The sequence below is a fragment of the Eumetopias jubatus genome, unplaced genomic scaffold (assembly GCF_037043125.1).
Source record: "Eumetopias jubatus isolate StellerSeaLion01/CBP00866 unplaced genomic scaffold, mEumJub1_p1.0 scaffold_1, whole genome shotgun sequence".
In the NCBI taxonomy this organism is placed as follows: Eukaryota; Metazoa; Chordata; class Mammalia; order Carnivora; family Otariidae; genus Eumetopias; species Eumetopias jubatus.
The window spans coordinates 124,882,984-124,902,136 of record NW_028274807.1 but is presented as its reverse complement, the minus strand read 5'-3'; the positions used below and the strand labels follow the sequence as shown (position 1 = coordinate 124,902,136).

The window sequence follows — 19,153 nt, the reverse complement described above, 5'->3', positions numbered from 1 at the left end:
CCTGACCAGGAGTGAGTGCCTGGCCCAGCTCACTGTCGCCCCTCGAGGCGGGCAGGCCTCCTGAGCCAGCTGCTGAGCTGCACCTGCCTTTGAGAAAAAAGGCACCAGGTTCTTAAGCAGGGGATGAATATTCATTGGCATGAACCTTTGCAAACTCATTCGGGGAAAAAAATTAGATCAGGAGAAGTAATCAGATTATTAAAAAGAAAGCAAGGACAGAAGGCGGCGGTGAAGGGAAGAATCACATTTAAAATGCAAGGAGAGATTTCCTTCCTGCAGAGTAGCTGTGACCCCCTGGACCAGGCACCGGGAATAGTTAAGCTCTCCCACATTTCTGCTGCATAAAAATGTTCTTTTTTGAGGCTTCACTGGATGGGGGAGGGGCAGAGGCAATGCACACCCTCCACGTACGAAAATTATAAAATAATGTTTGGAGGTTTTCATTTTATCTTCCTTGGATATCGGGGGGAAATCATGAGAGTTAAAGAGCCTCCGGTGAGTGCTGAGTGACAGGTTAAAGGGCCCCAATAAAGATTAGATGGTCCACTATCTCCTGAGGAAATTGCATAAACGTGGTTATTCCCTCTTGCTTCTATTAATTTCCTTTTCCTGGCTGCTTGGAAATGCTTCATAACCTGATGCTGCAGATGGGGACGAGAGGCGCTTTCCATTATCTCAATCACTGCACTGTTTATGAGACACTTAATCTGTTTCTTTATAAAGTAATAGTACTGTAGGTGATGGATTTAGTGTCCCTGGAAGCCTGGGCGCAGGGGCGGGAGGGGAGGGGGGTTGTCCAGAGCATTGTAAGCACCAGATCATTTGTTACATGGTTGAGGCTCTGAGAAGTTGGGTGGGCGTTTCAAGGTGACCTTCGGATATCAGCTAGAGGTCATGTGTACCGGTCCCTTGTCACTTGAAAGGGGAGATAGGCTGTGTGTTTTGCCTGGACAATGGCAAATATGCACATGCTTAGGGACCCGGAACGCAGGTCCTGTCTCTTCCTCTCTGCCAGAGTTGGGGGTGGGGAAAGAGGCCTGTGTGGGGAGGTGTCACCCAAAACCTCCATTTGTCACCTGTCTGAACTGTGATCACTTGCAATGGAGGAAAGCAAACCCCCTTTTCTTACAGAAACAAAGTGCTCTGGGCTCTGTGAGGGACAGAACCGTACAGCCCTCCTGCTTACAGATTTCTCACTGACAAAGGTCTTATGCCAATACACAGCCAGGCGCAGGCAGCTCTTCTCTTCCCATCCGCCTCCTGGAGTAGAAATGAGACCCTTCCGGCTGAGATCCTGACATCCGGGCTGGGCTGGGCACTCTCTGACCTCATTTCCTTTCCTGCCTCTCCTGTCCTCCTTTCCTTGCCTCTCCTGAGACTTGCCTCCTAGTTGCCACAAGAAAGTGCTGCTCATGGTCCTCATCTCATAATTCCGGATCCTTGTCATGATGCACATCCCGCCCCCAGCCTGTGTACACACAAGGCTCACACAGATCATGCCCTGCGGGAATCCGCTTTCATTTCCATTGTCTGCCTCCCCCACCTGGAAGGGTGCTTCCCAGCGCCTGCCCCCCACCTCCTGCCCTCTGCTCTGGCCTCCTAAGCAAGGTACCTGGCTCCAGGCAGATCTTCGGTAAACATTTGCTGAATGAGGGGTTCATTCATAGCTGTAGTGAGAGTGCTGACCATACTTTTCTATCAAGAGATATAAAAACCCTGAGTTTTGCTTTAACGATATTAAAGCTAAGAACCGTGTTATCTACCTTGAAATGACTTGAAAGTCTGGCGATGTGCTTGGTTAATCGATCACGGTATTATTATTTTTGTGGAACTGTAGAGCCTTTAGGCAAGTATGCCGGCTACAGGCTGTCAGAGTGCTTGCCATTCTTCACTGTGTTACTCCCAGGGGCTTTACCTACTCCCGTGACTTACCTGGGCTTGCTTTTGTTTCCCTTGGCCTAAATACTCTTTGTTACAATCTCCCCAGAAGCTCCATGTATCACCTCTAATTAAAGCTGCATTTTCTCAAGGGGCAGCATAATTTTCTTATTTATTTTTCTACGTTAAATTTCTAGTAAAATAACAATGTTGTTAAGTTCTATTTCTTGTTAGTGGTGTCTGATACAAGATGAATTAAAAAGGCTTTGTGGGCTAGCCTAGCACTTTAACCATTATTTAAAGCATTCATTCTATGAGAAAATATAGCTCAAGTGTGCTTACAAGTTACAACCTAAAAGTTTAATAACTGAACCTAGAAATGTTGCTTCTTTATAAATTAGGGGATGCCTAGACACAGGTTTTATTAAAATGTTAACTTATGGCATCTGATTATTAGGGAGATTCATTCATTTTATAATTACATGTAAAATATATTTTACAGATACAATTATTCACCATTATACAAAACAGAAATAGTCTGTGCAGAAGCACATTCTTCACCTGGTTCCAAGATTGATATGCCTGCTTTGGGACTCTAAACTTCTATTCTGACCCTGAATTCTGAAAGTTCCTGCAAAGAAAACTTGTTTTTCAACAGGGAGTGGGTAAGCAGAAGTAGAGAGAAATTAGCATTATTTAGCATTTATTAATGCTAGGTACATTTTCATATTTGAGTTTATTAAATTCTAATGGCCTGTGGGAGTTGTGAGAACTGTGTGTTTCTTTTTTATAGATCCTTTTTACAGATGAGCAGGTTGAGGCTCTGAGGCATTACATAACCTTCCAGTGATCACCCAGCTAGGAACCAGCAGAGCCAGGAATGGGACCCAGGACTGTCTGATCACTGCCCAGTGTTCACTGTCCTGGAAAGCATGGAGTCACAACCCCTCCTGGGACCTCTCTCCCCACCCTTTGACCTTCTTTCCCTGAAGTTCATCGTGGACCTGCTTTTTCCTTCATTTCCTGTCCTTGGGGACTCTGTAGCATCTAGAGACTTCAGGGGACCCAGTTCTGAACTTCCCCCATCAGAAATCTCAAAGGAAGGCACTTCCTAAATCCTCTGCTACTTGTGGGTATCAGGATGATTGTTTATGCTGTTAACTTATTAAATGTAAGGCAAGTAGGCTTTTAAATGCTGGAAAGAAAGTGAAAACACCTTGTTCCTCTTGGACTGATACATTAAGGAAATTACAGCATAACAGAGGACCCAATGAATGCATGTGATTCACCACTCTCTCCTCCCTCCTCTCCAAGGAAAGGGCTTCTGCTGTGTTTGGGCAACACAGGCCTGGGATTTCTCTGTGTTCTTTAGCTCCAAAACTGAATGGCCCAGCAATGCTGGGTGGTTTGTAATGGAAACGGTCCAATGCTTCCCATGGGAGACAAGGAAGAGATGTGGAAAGAAGAAAGGGAAGAGGAGAAAGAAAGAGAGAGACTTTACTGAGTGGGCTTGGAAAGACAGATCAGTAAGCCAGATTCTAGATTACTTTGGGTTTGCCACTCAGGGACGCTGCTGATATTTAATTTGTTGAGTCTTTAGTAAAAATGTAATTTTTTCTTTCTGCTGAGAATTTTCTTTTGAATGTGCTGAGGTGGATCAGCAAGTGGCCCCTTTCTACGTAGGTTACAACCAGAGATCTTTAAGAACCTTATTGGATCATCTAGACAACATTTATGCTAGTGTGTTCCATGGAACTTGAATTTCAGGGGATGCTCTACAAAATTGGGCATCTTGGTGAGAAAACAGCATTCTATATTCCATTTTTTGGAAGTTCTGAGAAATTCTGTAATGAAAAATGAGATTAACTTTTTCAATACACATTTTCAAAATATCTGGCCACAGAACACTTTTGTAAGTGACAGGCATTAACAACCCAAAGAACATGGACTCCATGGAACACTCTTGGGTTATGCCATCCCAGAGCATTCCATTTCAGAAATTATCTTGCATCGGAGATGAGCTCCTGCCCCAGGGCATTTCCAGAGTAACGGAAACCCTGTACTTCACTTCAAGTGAGCAAAGGGCTGAGAAAACTCCCAACACAGGAAATAGTCCTTCCTTGTCTCAGTAGAAAAGCTGTGGGTATTTTTCAAATAGTTTATATGTATGTCATCACTATCATTTCTCCCACTGTGTGATTCTGGGCAACTTTTTTAACCTTTCGGTGTCCCAGTTTGTTCATGAACAAAATAGATATAATAATAGCTACCCCATAGAGTAATGCATGCAAGGCACTTAACAAGAATGTTTAACAAATGGTGGCTACTGCTATTATTAAAGAACATTCTGTACTTTCCGGAGGGAACAATATATTCGATAAGATGAGCTCTGTGTAAGTAAAAGCCATTATAATGGTACTTCTGTTACAGCAACAATCACATTGTATTATAATTGTATGACTACACTAGATCAAGAGCTCCTTGAGGGCAGGCTCTGTTCTCTAAATTCTCTGGGTCAGATTCTCAGAAGAGTCACAATAAATGTTTGTTGAATGAATCAATGAAAAGTGAAATAAGTTAACCATGCGGTAAGTTTTACTCTGTCTCCAAGGAGGCTGAGTCAGAGCAGATTTCCCAGGGACAAGAAGAGTCCAGAGCTGTGATGGTGTGGAAGGGCCTCAGAGAAGTAGGGCGGGCAGGAGAAGTCTTTTGAGGAACCTGCAAGGAGGACACCAGATGTCTGGAGTAGAAGGTCTCTGTAGATGAAGCATGGTGAAAGCCTCAGGGATGGCCTGAAGCTAGACTTTTTGGAGCATGGCTCCTCATAGGCTGACCACACAGAGAACTAAGAAAATATGCCTCATGTCTGAGGTTACCTCTAGTGGGCATTGGGCTGTCCAAGGCATTCCCAACCTTCTCCACTGCCATATACATGATAGATGACACCAAGTGCATGACACATTCCCTGGTGCACTACCTGCAAAGCCATCCTTTCTTTTCTTTCTTTCTTTCTTTTCTTTTCTTTTTTTTTTTTTTTTTTTGCCATACCCTCCGAAGCATTTCAAAATGCAATTAAGGGAGAATGATGTTGTTAAGCCAGTAACCTTGAAATCACTTTTATTTCTTTTTAAAGAATCACTCATGAATTTCAGTTCTTTACCATCATTCATAACAAGTGCTTGTTAACACAGCTTATGGTGACCCTCATATGTGTTGCAACATGACATTTAAGAACCATGCATCCTGTCCATATTATAAGCCAGGAACCCTCCCCATCCGAGGATATTAGGAGAGATTTTTTTTTTTCAATGAGTGGTTCAGGGTAAGGCCCTGGCTGTTAACCAGGTGGAAGAGGGAGGGAATAACCATTTATAAAGCACTTATGTCCCAGACACTGAGCCACACATTAGATTCATTTTCTCAATTAAATCTCTCGACACACCTGAAAGGGAAGAATCATTATTCATATTGTTCAAGTGAAAGAGGCCATCGGTACCATGGAAGGTATATTTCACTAAGGATGTTTAAAGAATTGGAAGTGTTAAATAGGGGTTTCCTCAATCTGAAATGCTCACTTTGTGCAAGGAGGTATCTCAACGTCCTTTTCAAGGGGGCAGGATCTTTCATTTTCTATATCCAAGGAAGGGATTCTGATTGCCACTCTTCCATTAATTCTCAGATGGTCTCTTTGTGTTCCAGCCTGCCCCGCCGGGATGTTCAAGGCCAGCCAGGAAGCTGAGGGGTGCTCCCACTGCCCCTCCAACAGCAGATCCCCTTCAGAGGCATCTCCCATCTGTACCTGTCGGACCGGCTATTACCGAGCGGATTTTGACCCCCCAGAAGTGGCATGCACTAGTAAGTGTCTAGTAAGGACTCTGGGCTGTGGAGTTTGGTTTCCTGAGAGTGCAAGTGGTGGGCAGGGGAGACAAACACCAGATTGCTGTACAAAACAGAAATGCTGTTTGTGGTGCTGAAGCGGACAGCTCCTGGGCGGGGCACGCAGAGCCCTTCTGCTTAACAGCACAAGGTTAAGATTACTATGTTCCTTCTTACCTCCTTCTCTCAAATGACAAAGTGTTGGGGCGCCTGGGTGGCTCAGTTGGCTGGGCGTCTGCCTTCGGCTCAGGTCTTGATCCCAGGGTCCTAGGATCGAGCCCAGCATCAGGCTCCCTGCTCACTGGGGAGCTTGCTTCCCCCTCTCCCTCTTCTCCTCCCCTAGCTTGTGCTCTCTCTGTCAAATAAATAAATAAAATCTTTTAAAAAATGGGAGAGTGTTCCTCCCACTGAAACAAGACAACTTCTGCCCACCAGATGTTAAAAATGACAGCTTCGAGAGTTCTTGAGTGCAAAATCAAGATCCACTAGGCTATTGCAACAATTCCTAATCACCTCCTCCAAGAAGCCCCCTTGGTCCTGACAGCTGACAGTATTCTCTATCTTCACTGCACTTCCTGTATCTCAGTGTCCAGGCTCTTCTCAGAGTCTAATAATTTTATTAATTGCTCAATTATTTTGTAATAATTCCAGTGCCCTTACAGTGTCCAGTAGAGTGCAGCACCTTTGCCCCTGCCAAATGATAAGACCAGAATTCTGGCCACAGCATGCATATCTGAGGCAGAAATTCTAGGGTTTGGGGCTAAGGCATCAGCTTCACCACTCTCCCATTCTCTGTTGTGGAGGAAAGGGCAGTCATCTTGCCAAAAGTGGATGGGGGCAACTCCATTCCCTGGGTGAGAGTCAGGGAGAGAAGAGGGGAGAATTTTGTCCCACTCTTCTTCCCCACAATCATGGGGAGATAAAAAGCACTAACTCTTCCTGCACAGTGCTTTAGAGAACTTGTTCCCACTCTCCTAAGTGTTGTAGCCCTGAAACAGGGATGATTTTTTTTTTTTTTTTTTTTTTTTTTTTTTAGTATTCTCATCGTATTTGGAAGTCAGTGTTCCAGGTCAGCCTCTAGTTATGCTACAACTTTCTTCTGCATTAGATGCTGTTGCCTGACTCCCCAGACTTCCCTTCACCTCTTTGAACCAAATCCCTTCCTCCCACCCCCAGGATAGAAGGACACAGAGGGTATGTTTCATACACACTTGCAGTTTGATGGACAGAAAAAATGACTCAGCTCTGAATAGAAGAATATCTTAATTCTGGCCTTTCAGTGTATGTAACCTTTGCTGGGGAAAGAAGAGGAATGAGTGTCTTCTAGGTCAAGGTTCTGAAATCGATCAATGTTTCTAGATTTGAACTGAGGAAAAGCTCATCCTCTTGTAAACGGATTTTCCCCAGACCTTCCTCTCTGGTGCTTGAGATGAACAGAAATTATTCCATTTCTGCTGACTGGAGTCCCTGTCTTCCTGTGGTGGTATCAGCCCAATGATTTCTGAGGTTCTCCTGTGGGTCTCTGTGAGCATGTGAAGCATTGTTTAATGTGCTTCTTTCGAAGCTGAATCACTGCTGCCTGGATGTCCATATGAAAGACTAGTCTCCACAAGTGCCAAAGCATACTCCCAGGGTCTCACAGCTTCCCTCCTAAAACCATTCCCATTCTCTTATGCCATGAACTCTGTCTCACTGCCCGGGCTGCCTCTGCAAGATTAATCATTCAAATAGAAGTCTGGGCCCCCAGCTTCCCACTTCAACAGACACGCCCTGTAAATTCGCCCAGTCCTGCCTAAGATCACCTACACGGATGGTAGGCCAATAACTAAACACTCAGAATGCCAATGTGAGCTGTCTTCCTGGCTGTACAGCACCTCTCCCGTCCATCTTTCAAGCCTTATCTTCCAGCCATCTAACCTGATGCACCTGAACCAATAGGACCAATTCCTGGAATAAATACCAATGTCCCAAAGCTTTCAGTCTGCACATTGCAGAACTTCATTCTGCTCCGCCTGCCCATATCTCAAGTTCACCTCATGAAAATCACACCTCACAGGTTTTCTCTCCCATCTATGGTCCATTTACCTGTGGGGGTAAGCACACCTTCCTTGCCCCGTGTGGCCCCACTAAAATCTCCCCACCTTGTCCAGAGTGGGGATGAGTGCTAGACTTGCCTGAATGTGTCCCCACACCCTTTCCATGGTTCTGTGCTCTTATGACCCCAGATATAGAACACTAGGGGCAGACAGGAAATTGCCAAATCAAAGCCACACTTATCTGTGTGGTCAGGCCCCAGAACAGCTCGTAGATGCATTTTCTAGCCCCTGGTCCTGGCCTGCAGGGGCAAGCACTTGATGAGGGACCCAGAGGCCAGGCTGGGCTGCAACACAATAGAAGGCAAAATGAGTGTAAATAAACCTATTATTTTATTGAGCCTCATTATATATTTGATTTATTGTGTGCCAGGGAAGTACTGTATGAAAAAGTCAATTTGTTGGCTTTTATAATCTCATTAGGGTTTCCTTTTAAAGCATTCTAATTGGAGGTGCCATCTGTTCTCTTAAAAAGGCATCGCACATCACGGGCGCCTGGGTGGCTCAGTCAGTTAAGCATCTGCCTTCGGCTCAGGTCATGATCCCAGGGTCCTGGGATCGAGTCCCGCGTCAGGCTCCCCACTCAGCGGGGAGTCTGCTTCTCCCTCTGCCTCTGCCTGCCACTCTGCCTACTTGTGCTCTCTCTATCTCTCTGTCAAATAAATAAAATCTTAAAAAAAAAAAAGGCATCGCACATCACCGCAGTAAATACTTTTTCAGATACAAGGAGCATATCTGGAGCTTTTGAGGCCAGGCATGGCCTTGCACTATAGCTTTGGTGTCCCCGACTAGTTCCTCAGGTGGAGCAAGGCAGCCAGACGTGGGCCCAGCCCAGCCTGGGAGACAGTGTTTGGGATGGGGAGGGCACAGGTATCTGTTTACTTTGCAAGTGAGGTTCTCCAGCCAGCCAGCCAGGAAGCCATTGTGGCCCAGCGGGGCACAGGGAAGACCCAGGTAAGGGGGAGCTCCATCCTTCAGTGGGCTTCTGCAATGTCTAGGTGGGTGTTGGGAATGTCTAAGAGCCCAGGCCTTGAAGTCTGGAAGGACCTCAGGCTTGGCCCATTGCCATCATCTTTAAAGGAGATTATATCATCAGTCATACTCATTCCCTGACAATATTGAAGATTTTATAAGGAATCCCATGATTTAAAATGTGTTCTTTTACAAAGCTAAAATATCTATAGTGCAGTAAAATTAGTATTTTTAATGAATCCTGTTAGTCTCCTGGGACCAGCACATATATATTCATAGTAGTTTTATAGTGTTAATTTATTCTCAATTAATCTAAACATTTAGAGTGCCTGATGGCTTGTGTAGCCTTGTGTGGGCATTTCTTCATTTTCTTCTTATTTTCCTGGGAAAGCGCAGGACCCCCTTGACCTCTGAGAGTCCTTGGCAGCAGCCCTGTGTGTCCAGCATTGTTCTTGATGAGCTTCATGGACTCAGAAGGGATTTAGGTGAACCCCAAGGCAGTGTCACAGGGACTGGTATGAACTCTGAGTAATGGGCCCTGTGCCTCAGCGTGGTGATGTTCCTGATACTGCTCTCAGGGCACACACCTCCCTTCTTCCTTCTCCATCATCCTCACACCTCTGCCAGGATTAAGCAAAATAGTTTTATAGAGTCTTTGGCCCAATGCCTGGTTCATAGTAAACTCTCAATCGATGTTAGAATTTGCTTTGGTTACATCCCTGGAAAGTGTGAAGATTACAACAGATATGGAAGCTTCCAGCATGAGAGGATGTTGGAGCTCTAAAAATAAAAGTGACATTCTCATGGAGAGTCCAGGTGGACACCTCCCCTGGGCATCCTAGCAGAATCCATGGTGTGGCCCCAGACCACACAGGCATCCTGGCCTGATGGAAACAAAGAGGTGTGGGGTGCCTGGGTGGCTCAGATGGTTAAGCATCTGCCTTCGGCTCAGGTCATGATCCCAGGGTCCTGGGATAGAGCCCCACATCGGGCTCCTGGCTCAGCGGGAGTGAGCCCGTTCCCTCTGCCTCTCCCCCTACTCATGCTCTCTCTCTCTCTCTGTATCTTTGTGTCTCAAATGAATAAATAAAATCTTAAAAAATAAAAGAAACAAACAAAGAGGCAGTAGCCACTGGGACCGGACGCACTGTGGAAGGAGGAAGGAGGTGCAGCCCGAGCATCCCAGACTCCAGCTGTTCCCCAGGGGCCGGGAAGCTGGGCAGCAGCGGTGGCCAGCAAGACTGGCTTTCAGTCCTCGGGGAGCAGGAGCTCGTTCCCCTCCTCAGGGTCAGACATGCTTCTTTTCACAGGAGAGTCTGACGGCTCGGCCTGTGTGACAGGGTTGGTGGAGAGAGGGGGCCGCCAGGAGTGTGGGACAAACTGCACGGCAGTGTGAAGCCAAGCACCAAAATGCACATCTTCCGTTTTAAATAATTTCTAGTTTACTGGGGTACGAAATGGAAAGGAGGAATTTATGAGGCAGGTGAAAATAGTAATTATGCCTTATAAAATTGCTGTCTGTGAAAAACTATGCAGAAGGACTGGTGTAAAAATAATTTCCTTGTTACATTTCTGACCACAAAACCCTTTTTCTGTCACCCACATGGAAGAAACTTTGATGGATCACAGAGACAAGCTAGTGCTTGTCTTGTTTCTTTATTTCTTCTTCAAATGCAGTGGGTTTCCCGCAGCAGTTTTGATCAATTGAAATGTAATGAAGGGGCTTCAGAGATCATTGTCTTATCCTCTGGAACCTTCTGCCGTCCCCTCATGTGAACCCTCTGGGGTCCCCTGGGGACTCCCCGACCCTCCTGACTCACGCAGAGGCAGGAAGCTGAGTGGTGAATTAGGGGCTCTGGGTGTGGATCCTGGCAGTTTGCCCTGGTGCCCAGCCGGTGCGAGCAGGAGCTTCTCATGTGTAGAACCAGGCAGGATGGAACTCACATCAGGAGCTTGTGAGAATTACATGACGGATGTCAGGGGAGCCCCGGGTTGAAAGCTCAGGTCTGTCTGCCTCCGATGCCAGGAACTCACACGCAGTGAGAGCTCAAATTTGGTAGCTCTTAGGCGGTTGCTGCCGATGGCCACAGTAATGGTGATGATTTGCTTTCACTCTTGAATTGACCACCCCTAGAGAAGGATAGGAATCCATTCTTCCCTCCCCAATCTCTGCACACTCCATTTTCCCTTTCTTACACTCCTGCTTCATCCTTTAAAGTACTCCTCTCTTTCATCCCAACCATCTCAGGGCAGCAGGGTGGTCCCTGTGACACAGAGCTTATGCTTCTTGGATGGACTGCCCAGGAGTGTGGCATTGCCCAGACTGTGGTCTTCCCCAGCAGGCTGGATGGATTGGAGGAGGGTGCCAGGCCCCGGAGAGTGGGAAGAGCCTTGGGATGACAGGAAAAGAAGAAAGTCCTCTGCAGCCAGGCTTGATGACCTTCAGGGCATCGTGAAAAGTCTGTAAGGACAGAGGCTCATAAACCTTCTCCCACCAGTCTTGAGTCCTGCGGGGCCACGGTCCCCAAGATCTCCTGTGCTGGTTTTTTCTTTACTGCAGGTGGTGTTTAAATGCAGTCCTTGGGCAAGCAGCCTCAACATCACCTGGGAACTGGTTGGAGATACAATTTCTCAGCCCCTCCCTAGACCTACTGAATGAGAAACTCAGGGAGTTGGGTGGGGGAAGGTAGTGATCTTAGTTTTAACAAGCCCTCTAGGTGATTCTGAAGCATGCTAAATTTTGAGAACATTGGTTTAGAATTAGGTTGAGTTTCTCTGTCCTCTGCTTTATGGCTCCTGGGGGAGAAAGGCCATCAAGTGAATTTCTGCAGACTGGAACCACAGTGCCTTCCCCTCCCCGTTAGTGCCCTGTGTATCAGGCTGGAGAAAGAGAGACAGAGACTGCAAATACCTGCGTGTGGAAGAGCAGGGGTGGGGTGGGAATGAGTGTGAGTGTGTGAGTGTGCATCAGTGCTCTGTGTTTCAAAGGAGAGTCTCACTAGTTCTCAGAACTCCCCCACCCATCCCTGCATCATTCTCACTTTTGGGTGGTTAGAACATTGTAGAGACCTCCTGGGCACAACATTAGCTGGGGCTCTGGGCAATGATGGGAAACCGGAAGACGGTGGAGGTCAGGGAGCATGGCCTGATTAGATCACGCTCAGGGAAGGCTGAGAGAGAAACTGAGGCAAAAGGAAAGTGAATGGTGGGGATCATTCACCTGAGCTCAGAGGGTTGGGCAGGGAGAGAATATATATATGAGTGATGGGCTCATTACTCAGCTGGTCTTCCACCCCACCCGGCAGGAACTAGGCCACAAAGAAACCTTTGGGGCTGCCACTGCAGACCAAAAGGGCAGGGAGGCTCCCCCCCTCCCCTGGATCACAGACACACCTCATGAGACAGGGATCCAGTCTCATCAACTGGGGACTGCTTGCTTGTCTGCATGCCCACTTTGGGGATGATCTTTAAAAGTGTCAACCTCTATAAATCTAGGAGTTGCAATGTATTGAAAGAGGACTGCTTTACCCATTGCCGACCAGGGCTTTAGGAAGAGATACACCGTGTATCCCATTCTGGAGGTAAAGCACTGCTTGATTTTACTCTGATACATGATTCATGTGGCCCATGAAGATACATCATTTGTGTTTTTGTGAGGGAGGTAGACTGTGTTTTCCTTGAGATAAAATTCTGACAAGGGTCATAGATGAACAAGAGTCATAGGGCAACCTACCCTGCCAGGTGCCTGGATTTGGCTGGTTCATCCACCCGGGTGCAAATTTGAGGGACCGTTACAGCCAGCTGAAAGCTATTTATAACTGTCGCTGCCATTTCCAGAAGAGTCAGCGCTGCCTGTATAAACACACTTCCACACTTCTATCATCTACAATTTCCTTTCACAGTTGTTGACTCGAGTGGGTCTAACCCTCAGGAGGCATCAGAAAACTCAAAGTTTTAAGCTGACAGCCAGGGACATGGTACGTTTCTGTTGTGGGCTTTTCATCATGAGGGCATTTGGAGTCACAGACTGTTAACATTCGGAGCCGCCTTCAAGGTCTTGCCACCCAAATCCGTCCTCAGTGTCAACCCCTCTCTCCAACAACCTGAATTTTGTGATGACAGACAGCTGATAGATTTTGCAAGACAGTTCTGCTCCATTGCCAGGCAGCCATCATCCATCACTGAGGGGCCTTCTGGTCCCTGGGTTGGGGCCTGCCTTCCTCACCTCCTCACCGTGGGTCCACCACTGAGGACCAAGTTTTTGCAGGCAGCAGCTGCAGTATTTAAGGACAACTTCCTCATCCTTCCTGAATCACCTACTTTAGCCTAAACACCTGTTACGTTCTCTGTTCCCCACAATACATGATGTCCCGAACTGCACCGTCCTAGCTGGCCTCTTCTGAATCTCTCATGTTTATCCAGAAAGCTCTCAAGATGTGGTGTGGTAGCCAGAACGAGCCATGGAACTCTCACCTGAGAGCACGTTTCGGTGGAAATGTGATGGATCTTCTCCTGTACCTGGGATACTGTTGACTGTTTACCGGGGTGCAGTCCTCATGCCCTGGCTCCCACCAGACATGTGGCCACCACACGTCCAGTGGTTTCATTTGTGCCTTCAGGAAATGCTCCCCATTTAGGTCTTTTTTTTTTTTCTGTGCTGATGAATGTGACTTCAGAAATTTTGTCTTGTGGACCTCTGCATAGGGCTCTTTCAAGTCAAGATTATTTTGATTATTGACTTTTGTTATCTTTCAAATGAGAAGTATTAGCATAATTGTCAGGAGTGTGGGCTCTGGAGTTTGTGCCTGGGTTCAAGTCCTACTTTGCTATTTGCCAGCTGTGTGACGTGGGGCAAGTGACATGGCATCTCTATGTCTTCATTTTCTCATCCATAAAATGGGTAGAGTATTCATGTCTGCCTCACCGTTTTGTCAGAGGTATATTACATGTCATAATACTATTTAGAATGCAGTTTGGCATACAAGAAACACCCAATGAAAATAAGCTATTTTATTTTATGACTATTATTAGAGTCACTTACCCTACTTTGATGTTATTTTCAAAGCAGCTAAAACCCAAGCAGTGGCATTATCATTTAGCTAACATTTCCCCCTTTGGGACACAAGGATTTGTGTACTTTTTCCGGTTACCCTTGTGGAAACCTAGGCATGGTCTCTGTACTCTTGTTCTCTGCAGGCTCATAAACATTTGGAAAAAGAAACAATGTCATTTGGCCTGACTTATACTTAGAGATACATGCTGGTTCTTATCACTCTTTGCGTGAGGCTCACAAAGCACTGCTTTAACCATGCAGTTTCAGAAGGAGGAGGGGATTGTGGTAAAATGTATTAATTTAATCTGCTCTCTTCTCTTTTTTGAAAATGCAGAACAAAGCTGCATGCCCTGTGGCTCTAGGACCCTGTGGTGTCATGGATGCTTCTTGGCGGACTTCGAGCAATGACTGTGATGCCAAATTTGCAAGCTCTGGTCCGGGCAGAACTGGTCTGGGATGCATGGTGGAACTTGATGGGAGCTTCAGCTCCTGGTTCTTAAATCTTCCCAGCTCCAGTCTTCCGCCTCAGGGGAGAAGACTATCAGAAATAGGTGGCTCTTCATCCTTGGTCTTCTGCCACCATCTCACCTCATCCCCATGAAGGAAGGAAGATGCCTTGCTTTGCACACTCTTGAATATTCTACACTGCTTAGAGCTATTCACGCATAGGGTTCTCTCTGTCTACTGGACGGGAAGCTCTTTGACCTGCTGATCCGATTTTTTTTTATCCTCTCCGACACAGTAGGTGCCCAACACAGTCAAGTGGTAAGAGCCCCACTATTGGAAGCAGATAGACCAGGGTAGACTCTTGGCTCCACCCTTCCCTTGCAGTGTGGCCTTGGGTAGATTACCAAAACTCTCTGAACCTCCATTTCTTTTCCATCAAATGAAGATATTATTTGTTATTGTCTCCACTGTGATAATATATGTAAAATACCTAACTCAGTGTCAGACATGTGGTAGGTGCTCAGTAAATGATTGTCCTTGTTTTGGTTGCTATGAAAAGACAAGAGGGGAGTCTGGGTCATGTCTAAATTGCGTAGTCCAAAATAAGAACAGAATAAAAGTGTGGGGGAAATGGACATTTTAGACCGAATACTCCTGGAGGGCCATCCTAGATGGGCTGAATTATGATACCATCACCCTCTGTCTCTACCCCATCATAATGTGATCACAAATCTGTATATCATTTGTGCAGACCACATTGGTCCCCAGCTCCTCACAGGCGCTCCCCAGGTGGCCTCCTGATTTCCTCTAGTCTTCCCTCTTTCATCCATGTAACTCAGTATCAGACCCTGATCCACTTCTGACACCAAGTCAGAGCCAAGCCCAAGTCTCATAAGTGGGGTCTGGGATGCATCTCACTCCTAGACTTCTGGCCACTGTTGTCTCTAGGGTCACCTTTCAAGGTGTCAGCCCTGGAACCCATATCGCCCCATCTCACCCCCTTGCTACTGACCACTGACTCTGTCTGAGAGTTGGGTTCGGAATCTACCCTCAACTCCATAATGGGCAAGGGAGAAGTGTGGTCCCTGGCTCTAGCCGCCCCCTTTCATTCCCTGACCCTCCAGTTGCCATATTAGAAACTTGGTATCAGCCAGTCCTTTCCCAAACTGGAACTGTGACCTTCCAGATTTCCTGGTTTAGTAATGTATGTGAATGTGACAAGGAAGCCAGAACCAGAGACCCACATACATCACCGTGGCATCGCTTGTGTGTGACAAAGACCAGGACACCAGGTGTCTTTACCTGTCATCAAAGATTTAGAGGGAAGCCACTTTCAACTTAGTGTGGAGGTATATGAACATTGTCCAGAGAACAAAAGCCACCTGAGTAATTAGAGATCTCCCCTTAACCACAAGTGTACGAAAGTGATGCTCATGATGCCTGCCAAGAGGGCTTCCGAATCGTGTGGGACGGTGGGTGAAAGGAACAAAAACGGGTCTCATAGTCAGTTGGGGTATGGTCTGTGCTCTCTGAATTGTATGTGGCATAGGACTGGGATGCCAGCATTTTGTAGTGATTTGTTTTTGAAACTGTGTGTCGTCTTCTGAGAAACTTACCACACAATTGGCTGGGAAGTGCCAGACACCTGAGAACTATTATGACATGGGGTTGGCTGGGGGCTTAAAGGCTGGACTCCCTAGTGGATAAATTATCATGGATGACTCTGCATGGAAAGAGCAGGCTGCAGTCTGAAGTCAGCCTTGGAAGGGCCAGTGCCAGAGGCCATCTCCATGGCCCTCAATCAAGAGTGCTCTGATTCTAAAGTCACATCAAGGAGAGTGGCTTGTCTCAGAGGCTAAGGGCGGAGGGCCAGAGGCTGCCTGGACACAAAGGTCCCTCTGTCCTCCCACCCCGTTCTGTAGAGAGAAGCTCAGGGCCGTGGTGGTAGCGGTGTGCTGCCCTCTGCATGGCCGTGGGCTCAGACTTGCAAGAGACGCCCAAGGTGGCCTTTTGAGCCGCTCCTCTGGGTCACCTCTTTGCTTTTTTCACCTTGGAAATGGGGACAAGGGATGTTCGATTGTGCAGTCTGGAGTGAGGCCTTCATGGTGTCTGCGTAGCGAGAGGAAGCTTGGTATAGGCTGGCTGTGCTGGGCCTGACGTATGCAGAAGGTGGGCGGTTGGGTGGGACAGGTGGGCCATGGGCAGTGGGACACTGTGGTCGCTGCCAAGCCCTGACAGTGCTCAGCGAGCACAGATGGAGGGCCGCTCAGTGCCCGCAAAGAGCACGCAGTCTGCTGGCCAGCAAAGGGGGAACAGTGTGTGAGGTGAGAACTCACTCTCCTTGCGAGGGAAGGCCGGTGTCCGAGCCCGTGCTCAGGGAAAATGTCTGCGCTGAGCTCTGATGAGGGTAGCTGTGCCCGTACCTGCAGCCCCTGCTCCGGTGTTGGGGCCAAGGCCTCTCCTGAGTGGACCTCACGTGCCCTGTGCCCTGGCGCTCTGCTATGACTGATTAGATCGGGAACGTGGGTGCCTAATAAGACGGAGATAATAGCCGGCACTGATCGAGGTCTCTCCACCCATGAGGCACTGTGCTGAGCCCCTGACTGGATCTCTTCAGTCAGTCTCACAGAATATAAGCTAGGTGCTACTGTTATCCCCATTTATATGTGAGAGAGCTGAGGCCCAGAAGGACTTGCACGTAAGTGAGTGAGTGGCCGGGCCCGATTTCCGCCGAGGCCTGACTGCCTGGGTTCAGGGCTGTCTCCCCTCAGTGCAAGGCTGCTTCCCTCAGGAAGGAGGACCTCTGCCTGTGAGGTGGCACCGAGCTAATGACACCCCACTTGAGACAGTGCGGGATGGCATTTCATCGGCTGGGACTCGTCATCCGTGATCCACATGCTGGTGTCTGGGGATCCTGTCTTCTGTGAGGCTGGGGCAGAAAGACTAGGGCGGGGGCCACCAATGCCCTCTGCTCTGTTATAAGGACCCCCTGGGTGAGCGTTCGGACTGACTCCATCGGTTCCCTAATAGAAACAATCCTGCCGCACAAATGCTCAGACATACCTCGGGGGGCACATACGCTGGTATTTGTGGAGGAAATTCACCTAGAAATAGAATTGCTGGGTTGGTGGGCACATACACTCAGAAAGCCATTCAGTATTACCCAAGTGCTCTCCTAGAGGACTCAAGCCATTTACACCCCTGGCAAGGGTATCCGTCTTGCTTCTCCACACATGGGCCAGCTTTTGTTTTTTGCTGATCTGACTGACCTCCTAGTAATTCTGACTAGTATTTCCCTAATTATAAATTAGTGTGTATTTTTCATACATTTCTTGACCAATTTATTTTGTCTTCTGGGAATTAACTCTTTATAACTCTTGTCCTTTTTCTATTAAAAAAATTGATTTCTAGGGGTGCCTGGGTGGCTCAGCCATTAAGTGTCTGCCTTCAGCTCAGGTCATGATCCCAGGGTCCTGGGATCGAGCCCCGCATCGGGCTCCCTCCTCAGCGGGAAGCCTGCTTCTCCCTCTCCCACTCCCCCTGCTTGTGTTCCCTCTCTCGCTGTGTCTCCCTCTGTCAAATAAATAAATAAAATCTTTAAAAAATTGATTTCTAGATGCCCATTAATTATATGTCCACCCAGCCCTCCGCTGATTTTTAACTCTATTTATGGGTATAGTTTTTTTGTTTTGTTTTGTTTTTTGGTCATATTGACATTTTTAATGTTTAAACTCAGACCTGACCATCTTTTTCTTTCTAGTTTTGGGGATTTTTGTATTGACTTTTTGCCTGGTTTTTGTGTATGTCCTTCCACTCTAGGGTATAAAAACAATCTCTTATATTTTCTTTCAATTCTTTATATAGTGTTTATGTTTAGCTCCTTCCTCCATCTGGAATTTATTTTTGTATAGGATGGGACACTGGTGTTCTTGTATCTTATTAAAAATAACATCCCATCAACTCCACCTGAATTGTCCACATGTTAGTGAGATGCCTTTTTTATTATCTACTAAATGCCTGTATATACTTATCTTTATTTTTTTCCCACTGAAAAAATGTTCTGTTCTGGCATCATTTCTAAACTGTTCTAAAGATGGTAGCTTTATAAGGGTTTCAATAACTTATAAATCAAATGCCTACATATTACTGATTTGGTAAAAAATGTCTTGCCCATTCTCAAACATTTTTTTCTTCAAGATGAACTTTGAAATCAGCTTGGCGCATTTCATTAAGCAATCCTATTAAGTTGAGATTGGGATTGCATTGAATATATGGATTGCTTTGGGAAGGTCCGTCCTTTTTATGATATCTCTCTCCCTCCAGGAGCATGGTATTCAGGTCTAATTTTGTGCCCTTGAGTAAAGTTTTATAGTTATCTTCATGCGGGTATTATTATGCAGGCCTCGTGAGATTTAATCCTAGGTATTTTATGGGTTTTGTGGCTATTGTGAGTAGGTACCTTCCTCCATTATATTTTTAAATAGGTTATGATTATCGTTAAGAGATGACTCCCTAGTGGTGGGAGTAGTGAGCTTCCCATCACTGGGGGCATCAAACAGAGGCTGGCCAACTACATAGGGAGTGTAGAGGGCATTCACCACCAGGGACACACCACGATCTGCAAGGTTTCTTCCTGTTCTAAGAATAAGTGTGTCTATGAAGTGTCAGAATGAGGACTTGATTTGGGATGACCTATAAGTTTCTGGGAGGAATATCTAATTTTTCAGTTTCTCTTTTTGTTCCCTTGACCTTGAATTGTCTTTGGAACCTGGATCTTTCCTGTACACCTGGAGAGAGGCAGCACAAATTTCTTTTAGAACTGAAAGGGACAATG

General features: G+C 46.7%; 1 protein-coding gene across 1 annotated transcript in view; it reads left to right on the top strand.

Moving 5' to 3' along the window:
- EPHB1 (EPH receptor B1) overlaps positions 1-19,153 on the top strand; it is a 285,610-nt gene that overhangs the window by 141,017 nt on the left and 125,440 nt on the right. The window contains exon 3 of the mRNA XM_028099078.2: positions 5,578-5,733. Within this exon, the coding sequence (XP_027954879.2) occupies positions 5,578-5,733 (156 nt within the window). The remainder of the gene's footprint in view (positions 1-5,577; positions 5,734-19,153) is intronic.